Here is a 19,392-nt window from a genome sequence, read left to right as displayed (position 1 = left end):
TTATGCTTACGGAGTTCTTCAAAAACAACAGCCAAATGAGCTCTATGCTCTTCTTCGGTCTTCAAGAAGACTAGGATGTCATCAAAGAAGACACCTTTAAATTTCCTGTACCCACGGAATATGCGATCCACCATGAATGTAGCTGGAGCATTCATAAGACCAAAAGGCATAACAAGATACTTATAAAGCCCAAATGTTGTCCTGAAAGCAGTTTTATGTACATCCTCAGGCACTACACGCACTTGATGATACCCGCTCTTGAGATCAATTCGGCTAAAGCATGCTGATCCATCCAACTTGTCAAGGATGTCATCTATGCGTGGAATCAGAAACCGATTCTTGAAGGTGAGCTTATTCAAAGCTCTATAATCCACACATACGAAAGGATCCATCCTTCTTTTGAACCAAGAGGACGGACGAACAATATGGAGAAGAGCTTGGCTGAACCAAACCCTTCTCAAGAAGCTCATTTACTTGCTTCATGATCTCCTCTTTTTGGGATGCACTTACACGATAGGCTGGCCTATTAGGTGGTGAGCTACCCGGCACAAGATCAATGCGATGATCTTCTCGTCGTATGGGTGGCAACTCATTTGGTAACTCATCAGCGAAACAATCATTGTACTCTTGCAAGAATTTCAACCTATCATTACTAAGAGTGTTTATATGTACATTATTTTCCTCAACATGATCCCGTACAAAAATCAAGCACGCAAAAACACTCTTTTTCATTACTTTCCCAATTTGTACATGAGATACAAGGGGAATGATATCACCCTCTTCACCAGCATTAATTACATGCTCTCGGCCTTTATGCATGAAGGTGATCCTGTTGGTCTTGTAAGGCTTGCAGGGATCAATGCATGTGTGCCAAGGCTTTCCAAGCAATACATTATAATCACTCAAAGACGCTACAAGAAAATCCTCATGATCTACATAGCCTTGAATGTGTATGTGCAACTTGCCAATAATAGACATAACCTGCACTTCTCTACCAACAAAGGCAGCCCTTGCTTCAATTTGAGGACCCATGTCCTTGACTTCAATACCTAAAGCAGCTGCCATTTGTGTAGATATGAAGTTCTCAGTTACACAATCATCAAACATGAATAAAGTGGGCTGATCCTTGAGTTGTCCCCAAGCTTTACATACAACCTTGTCTTTGCTATCATGTGAAGTGTTGCCCTGCACATCTTTAACCATATGCACATTGGGCTTTGATGCATTCGCATTATCACGCTTCCTCTTGTTTGGGCATGCATTTGCAATATGCTTAGTGCTACCACAAGTAAAGCTTTTTCCCTCGCTCATATATTGCTTTTTCTGCTCCGGAGTGAGATCATAGTCTCTAACTTTGAAGGGACGCTTCTTGGTAGAGTTATTTTCAACCATTGGATCATTTTTATCTTGGTTATCCTAATAGTACATTGGTGCCCACAGTTCTCAATGCATTGCTGGATTCTTATCAGAGTTTTGCCTCTACCCTTAGACTCATGATGAAGGGAAATCCAAATACCCTTACATTTGATGAGCTGGTTTTAGTACTCTTGCAAGAAGAGCAGTCTAGGCAAAACAGATCTGTTATGCGAGTTGGTGACCAAGCTTTTGTTGCCAATCAGAAAGACAAAGGTAAAGCTTCTTCGCATGGTGGCTATGAGCGAAAATCAGAATCCTCAGGTAAGGAGGTAGTGAAAGGTGATAAGCCTAAAAAGAAGGACAAGTGTCACTATTGCAAGAAACCAAGGCACTACATAAATTAGTGCAAGAAAAAGCTAGAGAAGGAGAGAAAAAAAAAGAATCGGGTATGATTGTGGCTGATACATCTGCACCACGTGCAGAGAGAAGGAATCTGTAAGTTTTGCTCAAGATGATTGACCATAGACTGTACATTGCAGTTATGATGCTTCTCTTCATGATGTATGCATGTCAGTGGCAGAATCGGATGCTTGGTACTTTGACAGTGGTGCTAGTAAGCACATTACTTCACAAAAAAAATTATTCTCATCCCTAGAATCCGTCCCAAGTGCAGGAACCGTCACATGTGCAAATGGTTCCTTAATCCTGTCAACGGAGTTGGTAGAGTTGTGCTCATTGCTGCAAATGGGAGCGCATTTACTCTTTCTAAAGTTTTATATGTGCCAAGCATTAAGAAGAACTTACTGTAAGTTTCAGCCTTAGCCTTGTCGGGCTTGATGGTGAAATTTGTGGATGACAGCTGTAGAGTTCAGGATAGAAATGATGGTTATTCTATCATTGCCTCAGGTATCTTGTTTCATGGCCTATACAAGATGGATGTATTTGAGAAGTTGCACCATGATGCTTACTCAATCTCTACGACTCGTGCTATGAGTGATGCAGAATTATAGCCTGTACGATTTGACCATTTGAATTATGGCAGTTTGTTACACCTTTAGAGACATGATATGGTGTCTGATTTGCCAACTCTTGAGACCCTTACTAGACATTCATGTGAGGGGTGTATTCTTGGTAAAATGCATCAGGCATCATTTCCAAAGGATGCATCTGTGAGAGATTGTTAAGAAATTACAGCTTATACATAGTGATGTATGTGGGCCTATGAGGACACCATCTATTGGGGGATATCTCTACTTCGTCACTTTTATTGATAATTACTCCAGATATAGCTGGGTGTATCCATTAAAGCAGAAGTCAGAGGTTTTCATGTGCTTTAGGCACTTTGTATCCATGGCTAAAAATGCATGTGAATGTAAAGTTGGCACCCTTCGTTCAGATCGAGAGAGGGAGTATATGTCCAAGGAATTTCATGCATATATGGCTAAAAAAGACATAAGGCATCAATATACAGTGCCATACACACCTCAACAAAATGGTGTGGCTGAGAGAAAGAACAGGTCTCTCATTGAGATGGCATGATGTATGGTGAAAGCCCAAGATTTACCTCATGGTTTTAAGTTAGAGGCAACTACGTGCACAAACTATGTGTTGAACAAATGCCCTACCAAGGCCTTGCAATCTAAAACTCCTTATGAAGCTTGGCATGGTAGGAAGCCTTCTGTGACTCATTTGCGTGTTTTTGGTTATCTTGCTTATGCTCTTGTGCCTGAGCAACAACGCAGTAAGCTTGATAATAAGGCAGTTAAATGCATGTGGATCATGTTCTCATTTCTACTTTATGTAATGAGAAGGAACCTGTTTTCTTTGAGGAAGCACAGGATGATGATCATTGGATGCATGCTATGCAAGATAAGTATAACTCTATACTCAAGAATGCCACCTGGTATTTGACAGATCTACCTCATGGCAAGAAGGCCATTGGTACTAAGTGGGTTTACAAATTAATACGCAAAGTAGATGGTAGCATTGATTGCTACAAGGCCAAACTTGTTGCAAAGGGGTCTGCCCAGCAAAAGGGCATTGATTATGATGAGACCTTTGCACCCACATCTCGTATGACTACCATTAGGTGTCCCATTGCTTTGGCAGCATATCATGGGTCGAATGTACATTAGTTGGACATTAAGACTGCATTCTTGAATGGTGATTTACATGAGGAGGTGTATGTATCGCAGCCTCCTCGTTTTGTTGTGAAAGGAGAAGAGTCTAAAGTATGCAAGTTGAAAAAGGCTCTTTATGGTCTTAAGCAAACTCCTAGAGCATGATATGAGAAGATTCATACATACTTGGTTGCAAATGATTTTTGCAACAGTCCAACAGAAAGTACCCTCTATGTGAAGAGTAAGAACACATTTTTGGTCATCGTTCTATATGTTGATGACATGTTGCTCACGAGACCCGATATAGATCAGATTTTAGTCTTTAAGGTTGATTTGCAGTCATCGTTTGAGATGTCAGATTTGGAGCCCTTGCATTACTATTTGGGGATTCAGTTTATGCAGCACAATGATGGCATTGTTATGCTACAGTCTAAATATATACAGAAGCTATTAAAGAGGTTTAATCTTGAAGATTGTAAACCTGTGGCTACACCTATAGAGACAAGTACTCGACTTAGTCTTCAAGATGCAGGAGACTCTTTTGATGCTAGTTTGTATCAGCAAGCTGTTGGATCCCTTCTTTATGTGTGCAACACGAGGCCAGATATACAGTATGCGGTCTCACAGTTGAGCAGATTTATGCATAGCCCAGGTACGAAGCATTGGCAGGTTGTTAAGCGGGTTTTCCGCTATTTACAAGGTACTCAATATTTTGAATTATTTTATCCAAAGGGGGGTGAGTCACAGCTGCATGCTTTCAGTGATTCAAATTGGGCTGGATGTTATGACACACTAGTGTCCACTAGTGGGTTTTTCTTTAGTCTTGGTGATTCATGTACATCATGGCTCGGCAAGCAACAGCCTACAGTGGCCACTTTCAACTGTGAAGCTAAGTACAGGGCAGCTTTTACAGCTACAGTTGCGTGTGTGGCTTAGATGTCTTATGGCTGATTTGGGTGTTGGATAGTCGTCTAGCACTACGATTTTCACTGACAGCCAAAGCGCATTAGCAATTGTGAGGAACCCAGTGTTTCATGCTCACACTAAGCACATTGAGATGCATTACCACTATGTCAGGGAAAGACTCTTTGCAGTAGAGATCAGCTTGGTCTATGTGCCTACACATGACAACATGGCAGATTTATTCATGAAGACTCTTCCTCATGAAAAGTTCGAAGCTTTTTGTAAAGCTTTGGGCTTACTGCATTTTCAGGATTGATCAGCCATACCCTATACATGTTCACATCATCACTCTAGGGGGGATTTGTAGCAGTATATGGTAGTGATGTGTGTGAACACACTTAGGACCGCCGCGGCACTTTTTCCCTCACTAGGAGGTTTTTTTCCCCGCGCGTATGTACACCCTCTTACCTACTCTTTTTGGGATGTGTACTTATCTTTTGTATCTGGCACACATTTGTCTATTCTAATCTAGTGAGTTTGTGTGCTCTGAAGCTTCTCTATCTTGTGTGTGTGCATTGTTGCAACCCTAACCCTAATTCCAACAATATTCCTATGATATGCGTCAAACTTCACAGATTTGTCTCCGGCTTTGGAGTCACAAGACTTTGATGCATTAGCCTGCATCTCAACATGTTTTTCCACATATTTGTCCATTGGGACATCCCCTGTGACTGGCATCATTTTTGGAGCAAAAGGTGATGCATTAGGCATAGATACATGTGCCCTGTAAGCATGAGGCATGGCTAGCCCCTCAACATGCATCAGTGCATTTTCACCCATAGCTTCTCCCTCACGAAGACATGAGTGGCATGAGAGATACGTAGAATAACTCCACCAACAGAAAATTGCAGCCCATGTTGCATGTGTTATGCACGCACATTTTCAACCGGCAATGGCATTTGACATACATTTTGACCACTGTCATAAACATTGCATCCTTCACGGGCTACATAAGGTACTCCTGCATGGAGTGAAGTCGTCGATGGTTCCTCTCCCATAGCATGAAGATTCATCCTCTTAGACGTAAGTTCTTGTTCGGGCACCTGTGGGGATTCCAAGTCATATGGGATGGTTGCCTTTTTCTCCATAGGCATCCTCGGTAAGAGCCAAGTATGCACGTGCTGCATCCCTCGGTTGCATGTGTAGCAATCATTGGCATTGCATGATCCATATAAGATTCAGCTTTCTTGGCTTTCAAACGGTCATGTACCAATGGATCCTTGCGGTGGTAGAGCTTCAATTCTTCTTGTTGTGCATAGAGAAGAGCCTGCATACGAGTAAGTTCAACCCTTAAGACTATGGACTCTTCTTCTTGCATTTTCTCTTTGCCACGGAACGGTTGTTCCACATATTCATGTTTCCTAATGTGCACCACATGAGTTTGCTCATCCTGTAAAGCATTGGAGGCATGCATTTCATTGTCCCCGCCTCTTGTGTTAGCATCTCCAACATTCATTGTATAGCTGTCTACAATGTTCTAAGTGCAGAGATAGCTAGTGTTCACGGTGATCGTCTTTCATGATAGAAGTGAAAGAGAACCGTATGCTCTGATACCAATGTAACTTGGTTGAGCACAATGCTAATCAATACACTTAAATACACCAAGATTTAATGAACAACATGCTCAATACAAGAAGTAGTTTGCTGAATTGATAAGAGACGCACAATGAGCCGGAACGGCCGGTCCCCTCCCTCATAAAGTATATTGATCTCGGGAAAATCAAGTACATAGTGTCATGGGCATTTCTGACCAGATTTCCATACCAATGTATATAAAAACAGTATTGCAAACAATGTGGTTGTCGGTGTAGACTTGTAACTCACACTACCCTCTCAAGTGCCCATGTTCGCTACCATCTGCTCTCTATTGTCCACCACCAACACATGGTAGCAACAATTTGCAAGAGAGCACGTAGAACAAGAGAATACTAGACAAGGTATGTGATCTTGGAGTCCGGTTCTTCCCTCTTGCTACTTGCTTCCATATTAAGCATAAAAGCTTACAAATTGCAAGTAGAGTCGATGATAGCGCAAGTCTTCATGATGGAAGCATTTGGAGTGTTGAAATCTTTGATTTATCGCAATCCTTCGCGAGACAAAGTCTTCAAGAGGATGAAGGGAACCCTCGGAAAGCTCCTCCTATGGTTCAATTTGAGAAAGGAAGGCTGAAATTACGGTTTTCAACAAAAAGACCAAAATTATAGCAAAAATAAGAGCTGTTTTGCTGAATTTCAGTCATTGGGAGTGTGTGGGAGAGTGTACAGCACCTACCTGGAAACACTCTTGGAAGCTTGGAAAACACCCTAGCAAGCTTGGATATGGAGTTGGAAAGGAGAAAGTGCAGAAAATACAGCCAAAGAGGCCTCATGAAGGAGACACCTACTTCTAGAGAGAGAGAGGGAAGAGTGAGATGGTGAGTTGTCCACTCTAGGTGTTAGGTAGGTGCTTTGTGGTGCAAGCTAGAACGGACACATGGCTGGTTGCTCCCTTTATACAAAGGGGATAAGGTCTAGGCGGTGGGCATTGGGTTTTGTCCACCTCGGGACATCAGTGTGTGCGAACACAGAGCTAGTCATAATTTATAAGTGAGTTTTGGTCACCCAAAACTTAATGAAGTATGTGCACACTCACTTATAAATTAGTGCTAGTTCTTAAGGCTAGGTTTATGACCAATACTAAACCACCTGTCACATGCCACATATCCATGTCAGCAGACAGTTTCACATGCACGGTTCACCAGGCGTCCCCTTACCCGGAACTACACATAGGTCAAGCAAGCATGAAAACAGCATGCAATTATAAATTGCAAGCAAGCACATAAAGATGCTATGTAATGCAGCATTGGTATGGACAATCCCCGTTCATGAGACTATACCAAAATAGATGTGCTCCAAGCAAGTACACGAGGTACAAAACCCAATGGAGCACCAATCCACCAGGCATTTCCGGGCATGTACACAGAGGCACAAGTCCCTACAGAAAGCCAATTCCACACTATCACAACTGCCATGGATGCCATTCCAATGTACATACATGATGAGAAAGCAAAGGTGGAAGTGGTCAAATGGTGACACTTCACCTTCTACAGGAGAAGGTGTGTGGGCCATAGTCACAGGGGACGGAAGGGACGATTGCTTGGAACGGAGGGACGCCGAACAGACGACGGGAACGGCAAGGGATGGACGGACGTCCCCTAAGAGGCGTTTCTCACAAGGAACGGCGACGGGGACACCGGTGGGGGACGGTTTTGTGAGGGGACGGCAGGGAGCCGTTTGCGTGTTTTTCTGCCGTTGCGCCCGCCGTTTATAGCCGTTGCAGTCGCGTTTCCAACCATTTCCAGCCGTCGCTTGCTTGGGCCTTGGCCCTTGAGCCTTTGAGGCTTGGCCCTCTCTCTCTCTCTCTCTTGCCCTTGAGGCTTGCCTCTCTCTCTTGCCTATCTATATAAGAACAAGCCTCTACAAGGCTACAAGCACACACAACTCTCAAGCTTTCAAGCTTCTTCTAGCTTCCAACTTCCAAGTTCCAAGCCTCTCACACAAGGCCCACGGGCCGCCGCCCTACTATCTAGACTCTCTCTCTCTCTCTCTCTCTCTCTCTCTCAGCTCCCACATTTACATATGGGCATGAGATTGTGGAGTATACAGATGCATATACATATCTTGGGGTAGTATTCAGTGCGCCAGTGTTTTCGATGAGGAGAGCAGCAGAGACTAGATTGACTAGAGCACATGCAGCCCTGGGTGGTTTGGAGAGGATGTGTTCGCAGGTTCAGTTTCAGGAACCTCGAACGAAACTTTGGCTTTTTGACACTCTAGTGACATCAGCTATGCTTTATGGAGTGCAGATATGGGGACCTTCAGTGGGCCATCACAGCGCAGGCGGGTGGAGAGGTACGGAGAGGCCTTTGGTATCTATGATTGCTAGGATTATTAGAGCCAAGGCCTCGGTACCTCATGAGATTATTCGAGCAGAGCTCGCGGCTGCCCCTCTGGTGATTGAGGCTCTTGCGAGATCAGTCTCCTACATACATGGCTTGTGGGATCTCCCTCGAGACAGATATACACGCCTCGCCCTTGAGTCCTCCCAACAATTAGCTTTACAGGGAGACTGTCACCAGGAGGTGAAACTTTTTGCAGTTGTTTTCTTTATTTACATTTCTTTATAAATATATATTTTTTTCTTTTCTTTCTCTTTGGTTGCTGTTGTTTTCCCCCGGGATCTCTTGGAAGGGCTTGGGCCATTGCAATGTCAGAATGGGTCAGCCAGTGGGACTTTGGACCAGTGGTTGGCTAAGCCTGAGAACTGCACTAAAAGATGAATGACACTGTCCAGGACATGGCCACTGAATGAGGGCATAGGCCGGTTTACACTAGTAAGTGGCCGCCACCGAAATGTGAATGTATCTTGAATTCTAAGCAAATTCTAAAGTGACCATAGTGGTCAAAGATGGTCAGGAGACCAAAAGGAATGCAGATGACATCATCCCTAAAATCTAGGGAACTGCTATTTTGGGCAGTGTCGGAATTGAAAAGTGTTCACGTCAGTTTGTGCGGAATGTCAAGGGGACCAAAAGCTGGCAAAGGACTGTTGTGAGAGTGTGAACCAGTCAGGAGATTTTTAGCTTGGAAGATTGCATGTGGAAAAGGCTTAAAAATGTGCCAAGTGTCAAATTTACGTGCATTTTCCACACTGGGAAGGGGGAAGCGTGGGATTTTGGGCTGAATGAGGCTCATTTGCAGCCATTATGGTGGATTGTTGTAGGTTAAGAGCTATTGTGGTGCACTCCCTTGCCCTGCAACTCATGTATTGAGGGTTGAGCTTGCTCCCCACACTCTCTCATTCTCTCTCTTGCAGACTATGGTAATGCTCTCATCAGATAAAATCAGGTACAGTTGTGTGAATTTCATGCTTATATGCAGAGGCTAGTTGCCTCCTTGAACAGGAACCGGTGTAGTTAGTTCCTACACCAAAGCAGGGACAGAAGAGGGTGATAACCTCTTCAATACACCGCTGTTTCAGCACTGTTTAGGTGCTGTTTTTGGGCTGTTATGTTGCCCGGTTGATGCCAGAATGCAGTAGGACTTTAATAAAGTCTTCAAGGACAGTACAAGGGTTAATTTGGGCTGAAAACAGAGCTGAAAACAGGTCTGTGCAAAAAATTACAGCAAGCTGAATTGTGATGTTTTGGACTCCATTGGGTAGTCTAATGCCTATGGAAGTGAGCCTGTCAATTGGGACTCATTCTGAGATGTTAAGGAACAGTTTTAGTGCAGTTATGCTGGAAAATTTCTCCCAAAATTTGTAAAACTCAGCTGGTGCAAGTAGAGTGCTCTGTTGCACTCGTACTTTGTATTTTCCAACTTTTTAACAATAAAGAAATACCGCAAGGGGCGCTGGACTTCGGGGCCAATGTGTTGTTGAGCGAGGGAGCGAGGATTCTGTGATTGTGTGTCTGAGTAAGTCCAGGTTATTTGTGAATGACTTACCGCTTTATGTGTCCATAGACCGGTTTTAGAGACACGGCTTGTTGGTATGACATCTTGGTTCCAGGCACATGGTTTTAGCATGGACAAATTGCCTCCCTTCCAGTATTCTCTGGAGGCACCCTTTCTCACTCTCACACGGACAGAGATTACCAGACTCATCCGTCAGGATTTAGTTCAGCTGGACATTAGGAGGACATGGATACAGCCGACTGAGCAGCTGGGCACGAAGATGGCTTTCTACAGAGAGCATTTTCTTCAGCTCACAGCAGATGGTTTTGTGAGCAGACCCAGTTACATGGATGTACACTTGTCTCATGCAGTACGATGTGCTATTGGTCAGATTCGCACATCCTCACACCAGCTTGAGATTGAGATTGGCCGATATAGAGGTATACCAGCTGAGGCCAGGATATGTCGAGTATGCCATGGGGAGCCAGAGACAGAGCTGCATTATATATGCTATTGTACTGCATACTATGAGATACGTGGTCGTTTCCACTGTTTATTCAGAGAGGGTTTTGGACCACTTTCCAGAGTCATGAGGTACCAGGACCAGAGGTGTTTGGGATTGTTCTTGCTTGAGCTGCGGAGATATAGAGATAGCCTGCTTAGGCGCACAGATAGCCAGACTCAGAGGCACATTACAGACTTCTTTAGTCCAGCCATCACTGCGCCAGATGGACCACAGCAGGACATGGATACCGCCCACACTAGCGGTACACTGATTGATCGTGCGATTGAGCTTGGGTGGTCCAGACACCCACGACTACGGAGGAGGGCATCCCAGCATAGACGGAGGTTGCAGCGGCGGATTCGGATTATTCTTGCGAGACATGCGGGACACCGAGTCAGGGTGCTGACCACAGAGGATATTGAGGAGATCCGCCAGCGTCCGATGCGGCACATATTATGAGATGGAGGCACCTCCATAGTGTACCCCCCCGTCCCACATGATATTGTATCCCCTCACTGTACTCCACTCACCTCCATAGCGTACCCCCCCCCCCTCTCACTATATTCACACCCTATAAGGGTTTCTGTTTACCTTCCAGTTCCAGTTTCATTTTTTAGGTGCCAATAGTATCATCTTTATTTTTCATTTTTTGGTTTTTTATCCAGACATTGTATCAGATCCACCATGATGTAACTTTTTGGTCTCATAGGTCATTATGGCCTTTTGAAGACGTTAATATAACATTTCATTTCATTTCATTTCTCTCTCTCTCACCTCTCCCTCAAGCCTCTTGAGTCTTGAATCTTCCAACTTCCAAGCCTCTAGGCTCATGGATGTATACATGCCACACAGCTCTCGCGTTGCTATTGGACAACTACGAGTCTCATCACATCAGCTAGAGATAGAGGCTGGGAGAGCGGCACGGGTTACCAGAGCTAAGCGGATATGCAGATTGTGCCGCGAGAAGGTGGAGACTGATGAGGATCACTTTGTATGTAGATGTAGAGCCCACTAGGGGGTCAGAGATAGATATGCAAGATTGTTTGAGGAGCACTCTTCACTACATTAGTTGATGGAGGCCTCGGACCAGTGATTTGACAGCTTGGCAGACTACTACTAGAGCTTCATAGTTTTCGAGAGAGACTCCTCCAGACACCCGCTCCCACTAGGGGTGGGAGACAATCCCAGATCACAGATTTCTTCCAAAGAGCTATGCCAGTGCCAGCTGATGTACCACATGGGGTGACCGCACAGAGAGCAGAGGAATTGAGAGCCAAGAGGAGACCTAGACAGACTAGACATAGAAACGCCGGCACCCTCCATCTCCACGGCCTCTCAACCATTACGTGGCCCACGACGACAATCTACACTTGGGGAGAATTGGAACCCCAAGTTAAAGGAGGAGGTGGACATGTGGGTGGCCCGCTTCTTCTTCCACGACCACATTGCCTTTCAAGCGGCTAGGTAAGTGCAATTGATCATTGCCAATTCATCATTCATGTTTTCATCATCCTAGTCTCCTCCTCATTAGTAAATTACTTTCTTGAATAGGTCGGAATACTTCAAGGCCATGGTTAAGAAGATTGGGGAGTATGGCTCAACCTGTACGCCCCCCTCATCCGAGAGCTTGCGCACTACATTGCTCGAGAAGGAGAAGCGCATTGTAGAGCAAGCGGCCGACAACACAAAGCGGCAACGGGAGAGGAACGGAGTCTCCCTCATTGTGGATGGATGGAGTGACACCAACAAGAGGAGTATTCACGGCATGTTTGCATATTCCCGTGGAGAGATGTACTTCATCTCATCTCATGATGCATCCGGCACTGGGAAGAGCGCGGATGTGCTTGCGGTGGAGTGGGCTACCACCATGGAGATCGTTGGCCCCGAGCATGTAGTGGGCTTTGTTTCCGATGGGGAGTTCCAATAAGACGGCGGGAGCTATTCTCCAAGGTATGTATGGACATGTCACGGTGTCCTTTTGTATGGCTCATTGCCTAAACAACCTCCTCAAGGACATCGGGGAATTACCATGGATCAGCCCGCTCATTGAGGAGGCCAACACCATGGTCTCCTTTGTCCTCAACCACCAAAGACTTCGGCATGAGTTCAACAAGAGGTCCTGTCTCTCTCTCCTTAAATATTCCGACACCCGGTTTGCCTACAACTTTCTCATGTTGAGCTTATGTGATGGACCCAGAATTCCAAGGCAACAAGCAGGAGAGCGACCGGGAGGTGAGCGCTGGATGGAGGATCATCTTGGATCGTTTTGTGCCTGATGCATCGGTTAGGCGCAAGATCAGGGACCAGCTTTCGATGTACACGTATTTCATGGCTCCTATGGTTGTCATGATGCACACGTTGACCGCTCCAAAGTTGGTGTTGCTCTATGGTGGGAGGACTTTGGTTCGCTCCAAAGTTGGTGTTGCTCTATGGTGGGAGGACTTTGGTTCAGCTTGCCATCCGCATACTTAGCCAGGCCGTCAGCTCCTCTTGCTTGGAGCAACTTTGGAGTACCTACAGCCACATTGCCTCTAGGAAGAGGAACCGACTCGGGGTAGAGCGTGCCAATGACCTTGTCTTCATTAGCGCGAACTTGCGAATGCTTTGCAAGAGCGTGACCAAGAAGGCAGATTCCTTCACCGAGTGGGAGATGAGTCAACAAGAAGAGCAACAAGAGGATGAGGTGCAAGAGCAACATGCCAGTGAGGATGAGACTGAGGATGAGCTTGATGCTTCTTTGGCACAAGCTACCCATGACCATGAGGCGAGCACTTCACGTGGATGATCATCCATGGATCGTGATTCATGGGCCTTACTACTTAGCTCTAGCTTCTAGCCTCTAGTCTTCAGCACTTTTTTGCCATTGACACATTTGAGTCCGTCCATGTATTCTGCCTCCTTAAGGCTTAGTCCTGACTCCTGACTCTTGAGTCATTACTCATTTTGTATCTACTTAATTATTAATATGACTCAAAAGCTTACCATTTTAGTGTAAATTTGTGCTCATTTTGATGTACTTCCAAAGTAGAATAAGTGTAGAGTAGAAAATTTTTAAAAAAAGTATTTTTGAGTGTCGTTCCCTCCCCCGTCCCCGTTCCCTACTTATGGCCGTCCCCCGTCCCATCCCCATCCCCGTCCCCCGTCCCTTGTGACTATGGTGTGGGCAGATCTCTGCATGAGAGATGCAAATAGCCTTCCATTGCCTTACCCATCAAAAGACAGTGTGCATTCTTAGCCAAACATAAAGAGAAGTTCTATGTACTTTTTGGAGTGAGAACAACTTGGAGGCATGGCGCATTCTCGATGAAAAGAAACCACCCAATCCCAATATAGACCTACTTATATGGGAGACTTATGTGCCAAATCAGCACACACTGCAACCACACATGCCACATCCTACCTCGGCCATCTTCTTCAACACTATCAATGTCACCCGAGCCCTATTAAGACTGCATAATGATTGGGCCAAGGACCATGAAGATCTTTGTGATGAACACTTTGCACATGGGCATAGCATCCTGACCCTCACTCTTGAAGATCCCTTTAGTAGGGCCGTGTGTGAAGGTTTCCCAACCTCCTCGACCACCAACACCATTGTCTCCATCCATAATGGGGAGACCCCACCAACCCTAACAACTACACAACCATCATGATAGCCATACAATGGCCAAGATATATGAGGCAGTTTGGAGGACAAGATCAGTTTCTTGGCAAAGAGCCACTGGCCAGGCAAGCTTTAGGAGGAACTACTCTACTCTGGATCATATATTTACTCTCCGAGCCATTATTGAGGAGACAAGGGCATGGTAGCATAGTAGCAAAAGGTATACTCCTGTTTCATGGATTCCTAAGGGCCTTTGATTCGGTTCCCTTCTCCCGCCTCCTAGATTGCCTACTTGTACTTCAATTTCCATTAAATATGATATGGAGAGTGATGGGACTCTCAGGGACCATTAGCAGCACGATTGGGGTGAAACAAGGTTGCCTGCTCTCTCCCACATTGTTCTGGCTATACATTGATGAGATCTCATCATTCATGAACAGATTTAGGGGGACAGAGGCTCAGGGCTGGCCCAGGCAATTGTGCCCATTTTGCTTTATGCCGATAGCATTCGTGATCTCTGACTTGATGGAGGGACTACATAAGAGACTTGAAGGCATTGCAACAGTTTTGTGCCAAGGGAGGCCTCACAGTTAATCTCATCAAAACCAAGGTCATGGTCTTTAGCATTTCATATTGATAGAGAGCATGCAAGTCACAGGAGCCTAGGTGGAGATTGTCTCATCTTATGTTTACCTTGGAGTGACCTTCGTAGGCCGATTCTTTGTGATGCAGATGAGCTTGATTCCTTTGAGGAAGCCAAGGAAAATGAACATTGGATGAGGCCATCATGACGAGATGGATGCCAAAGATAAGAATGGCACATGTGTTGACAAGGTCAAAAGAAAGTCTAATGGTACTATTGACAAGGTCAAAAGATAGTCTGATGGTACTATTGACAAGGTCAAAATAAGTCTGATGGTACTATTTACCAAGAATAAAGCAAATGCTCTCTTTGGAGGGTGGGGCTTAAGTGGGTGATTGGGACCCCGTACGTTGTATGGTGTATGCTTTCTATCCGCCACTTCACTATCATAGTGGAATCCTAGCAATACATGGGACTCCAGCATGGCTTTATTCTGACGACCATTTCAAAGTTCCATGGTAATCTCGTTCAAAAATTCCAAAGGAAAATCACCATCTCCTTCCAAGCATTAGCAGTCTTATAGGAAAGACCTATCTTGCCCAGATGCCATTCAATAACAGACATGGACAGTGCGGTTATGTGCAAAAAAAAAATGACATACAATTAAATGACTGGACTTCCCACAATCAGAACAGCAAATAAGCAGCATGCAAATAGAGAAACAAAATCAAGCAATTCCAGTCATTTATGGTTCTCATGATTGCTGCATGTTTCTTAACTAAACTGGATCATCACAATAAACAAAAAAAAAAAACTAATTTTTGTGATTGAATATATTAGAAAGTTGAGTCCACTTACAAGAAGAGGGTTAATAGCCACCCACTCCTCTTGAGGAAGCCAAGCCTCAAGAGCTATCCTTGTCTCCTCTGGAGTTTTTGTTTTCTGAGAAAAAAGATATTCCAGACAGGTACTGTAAATCTTCAAACTTTGAATACATCTTGGAACAAAGACAAGTCCAGACAACAAATCCAAATGCATACAAGCAACAACATATAGCTCAGTATGCATCAACCTATACCACTTAGATGCATGTGTAACGCTAGGGCTTAGCAAAGGAAACCATCCCATATTGTGAGCCCTATTTGATGAAGGGACAGAGGAAGCTATCAAAATTTGAGTGGGATTTCATGAAGGATAGAATAGGATACACTGCCCTATAAGAGCGTGGGGCAAGGAACAAGAGCCAAAGAAGCAGATGAAGACCACCCAAGGTTGGGAAGAAGCAGCCAATCAAGTTCACACACTACGGCGTTCAGTTTCAAAAAAAACACAAAGAGGCTGCCCATTATTGATCAGGCCCCAGGCATGAAGACCGCCCAATTGGGCTTGAAAGAAAAACATAGCACTGGTCAGCTGCAGGTTGGATAAGGCCGGTCAGGCAACCACCACTATGATGTCATGGTTGCACTTACGGAAGTGTGGTTCTTGAACAGCACTATGATGCCAAGGTGCACTTACGAAAGTGTGGTTTTTGAAACTACTTTGAAATAAAAACTGAAAAATGTGAGAAGATCAGGAAAAGAGAAAAGATAACAACTGCCAAAGACTTGATTCTCTCAACTTAACCTAATGTATATTACTGAACAAAGAATTAATTCTCTCAGCTTACCCAAATGTATATTACTGAACTGAACAAAGCTGAAATATTTACAAGAAGAGCTGAAAACTAAAGTGCATACGGAGCTAATTATCAACGAAGTAAGAAACCCTCACATCTACTCTCCCAATTTCTGAAATTTGCTGCAAGGAAGCCTTGGACTGATTTGCACTATTTACTCCTCTTCATATTGAATCTGCTACTCGTCATGACTTGATCTTCTCTTCCTTGGCAAGCTACTAAGTTGGCCAAATAGCCAAATGACTTTGTGTGGATTTGTGTTGGTTGTCTTAACTTGCGTATTTTGTTAATTTCATTCATATTTGGCCTCTTCTCTGGAGGGCTGTTTCCCTCCTTGGCTAGCTGCTCTTGGAGGGAAACTATCTCATACAAGGGGGGAAGGGGAAGAGAAGTGGGCCCGCGGGGGGGGGGGGGGGCGCGGTTTTGTGGGTGGGAGCCAAACTAACAGCCTGTTATGCCAAGTAATCTCACCGGCCCGATCAGTGAGAAATGGGTCTGTGCAACATGTGCGCAGGAAGGCCTCTCGCTGTCTAATGTGATCCGACCCACCTTGAATCTTTCCCAACTGTCCGTGGAGGGTATGAATGATGTCAGTCCAAATAAAGCAGATGGACTCAGCTGGAGAGGTGAGAGTACCCTCTATGGCCTCCCTACAACGGGCCCGCCAAATATGCCATGTAGCTATGCTGTTGATGATCTCCCATCTTGCGCTGGTACCCGAGACAGGGCTCTGTCAAACTATCGGGGGTGGGAACTGTATCGATCCTGAAGTAGCAGCTGCCTCCTCATAGAAAAGAGCAGGGTCCAGGCTATTGCTCCACAAGTGATAGTACGTGGCATGGATCCCTTCGACGTGTGGGCGAAGGATCCCTTCGACGTGTGGGCGAAGGATCCTCTGCCAGGCCTGTTGTGCTTTGGGGCAGTCCCAAAGGCCGTGCTGTTGTGACTTCGTGGGATGGCTCCATCACATGCACTGTGCCAACAGCCCTCCAATTGCCAACCAAGTGCCGACAGCGAAGTTGCAGTGGGCTAGTAGCCTCCCCTCCACTTCATTCACTGCCTCCATCATCTTCAGGCAGTTCTCTCAGTTCTTGGGGCTTTCTCCTATCGGCAAGTCTCGGCTTTTTCTAGTCTTCACCCTCAGGAGGACTTCATAGCAGCCGCTTGGTCAACCCCGAATGCTCTGGAGAGGCCGGGGGGGGGGGGGGGGGGGGGGGCTCAGCAGAAGAGGATGGGGCAAAGGGGACCGCTGCGGGAAAAGTCGGAGGCGAGGATGGGGGAGGAGGCCTGAAAGGGGGGGGGGGTGCGGTTGGGGGTGATCCAGTAGAGAGGGAGACTAATGGGAGGGCCTCATCGGGGGTTCAATGGGGCTAGCTCGCCTCACTGGAAACTGAGAACCGGAGGGCCAAATCGGAGGGGCCAGAGGAACCCTCTCCGTGGCTGGAGGGGGCCCATCACCGATGGGTGGGTGCTGTGATAAATGCTCAAAACGGTTCTTTGGCAGAACTAAATCCTCTTGTACTATGCTAGCCTGGCGCACACGGTGGCGACGCTCAACTCTGGTAGTCGGCTGGCAGCCCGGGTGCGGGCCACCAGCCGTCTACAACTCTCTCGTAGGGTCATCCACGGCGGATCTTGGTGCTCTGCTACCTGAGAGCCTGCCTCTCTATCTACCCCTTGGCGATGATCTGAACGGGGACCCCGGGGGGGTGGGGTGGGGTGGTAGGGTCTCCTGGACTGGCGCCGGGGGAAAGCTCTAGCAAGGTGGCCCATCTGCTTGCAAAAGAAACACTGGCCTAGGAGGCTTGTGTACTCCACTCGTTGAATGATGGGGTTTCCCCGGAGGCATGGGATAGATATGACATGAGGCACTATCTCCGGCGAGGCAATACAAATGCGAAGGGAAGGAATCCCAGCCGCCCGTGTGAGAGATGGAGGGGGGGATTCCATCACTCTCCCTCTGGCTCCACCAATCACCGGGAGAAGAGGAAGGTATTCCTTCCTAAGGCTTGGGAAGCAGACTGTCACTGGGAAGCCCGGCACTCTAGCCAAAGGGTCAGACACGGGGTCGAAGCCGTGTTGCCACCGTGCAAAGAAGGCCTGGGCCGTACGCAATGCAACGGGGCTCAGCTGGATGACTCGATCTGACACCGCTGGCGAGTCGAACTCCACCTGATAGTAGCCACGCCCCAGAGGATGAATGTCTATGATCTTTGCAGGCCCACCGATGAGGAGGCTTGCATGCAAATGATCTCTAAGTTGTACGCACATTGGGCGACTACCGACAATCTTGCATACCAGAGTGGAGGCCTCTAATGATGCAACAGTCGTAGTGAGAAGCGGAAGGTCCGCTTCAAAAAAAGATAAGCAAGTAACGGCGGCCGGAGGCAGCCGGTGAGTTCCGTTCGCCATTTGATCCATAGATTCTCGAAGCCGGCAGAGATGACAATCACCGCTTCCCTAGTGAGGGCTCTCCTGCCAAAGTCCCCACGTGGACCCCCTAGGATCTCGGGGCTGCCTGTGGATTACAGTTTATTTTGATGTCTCCTGATGGAAGCATAGTGGTTGTGTACTTTAGGTACGGTGCGGTGCGGTACGGTACGGTATGCGTACGAGTAGGCATCGGGATAAGTACTTTAAGTATGTTCACTTTTTTTAAAATAATGTACATATAATAAAAATATATATTATAGCCTTGGTGTCTTTAGAGGTGGAATGATGACTCTGCTGAGAGCGGAAGAAGTGAGTGAAGTGGTCAAGAGAATTAGAGACTGAGCTCGGGTGACTCGTCCATCAATGCTCTCAAGCTCTCTGTGAAGGTGTTTGCACATCTCCTCCTACTCTAGACTGAGCTCGAGTCACTCATCTATCAATGCTCTCCAGCTCTTTGTGAAGCTGTCTATATATCTCCTCCTCCTCATCACGTACTATGTCACTCTCCTCATCACGTACTATGTCACTCTCCTCAGCATGTTGCTGTTTGTGACACTCCAACTCCTCAACATCAACTTACATACCATGTATTCACTAGTTATTAGTGACTAGTCACTTTAAACTTTTTTTAAAGTACGGGTATGAAAAGCATGGTACCGGTACGGTACGTATTGAAAGTACCGAACAGATGAGTACGAGTACGGAATGCAACTAT

At 46.0% G+C, this 19,392-nt stretch overlaps 1 protein-coding gene across 3 annotated transcripts in view; it reads right to left on the bottom strand.

Annotated features, from left to right (window-relative positions):
• The window catches only part of LOC147632086 (endonuclease III homolog 1, chloroplastic-like), a 95,405-nt gene that overhangs the window by 17,089 nt on the left and 58,924 nt on the right, over nucleotides 1-19,392 (bottom strand). For all 3 annotated transcript variants that reach the window (XM_086808664.1, XM_086808663.1, XM_086808665.1), the window contains one exon: nucleotides 15,425-15,508. In XM_086808664.1, coding sequence (XP_086664790.1) covers nucleotides 15,425-15,508 — 84 coding nt within the window. The remainder of the gene's footprint in view (nucleotides 1-15,424; nucleotides 15,509-19,392) is intronic.

Source organism: Cibotium barometz, chromosome 14, assembly GCF_041138505.1.
Source record: "Cibotium barometz isolate CiBa-2024 chromosome 14, ASM4113850v1, whole genome shotgun sequence".
Taxonomy (NCBI): domain Eukaryota; kingdom Viridiplantae; phylum Streptophyta; class Polypodiopsida; order Cyatheales; family Cibotiaceae; genus Cibotium; species Cibotium barometz.
The sequence above is the reverse complement of the archived record's forward strand: the minus strand, read 5'-3'. Positions and strand labels throughout refer to the sequence as shown.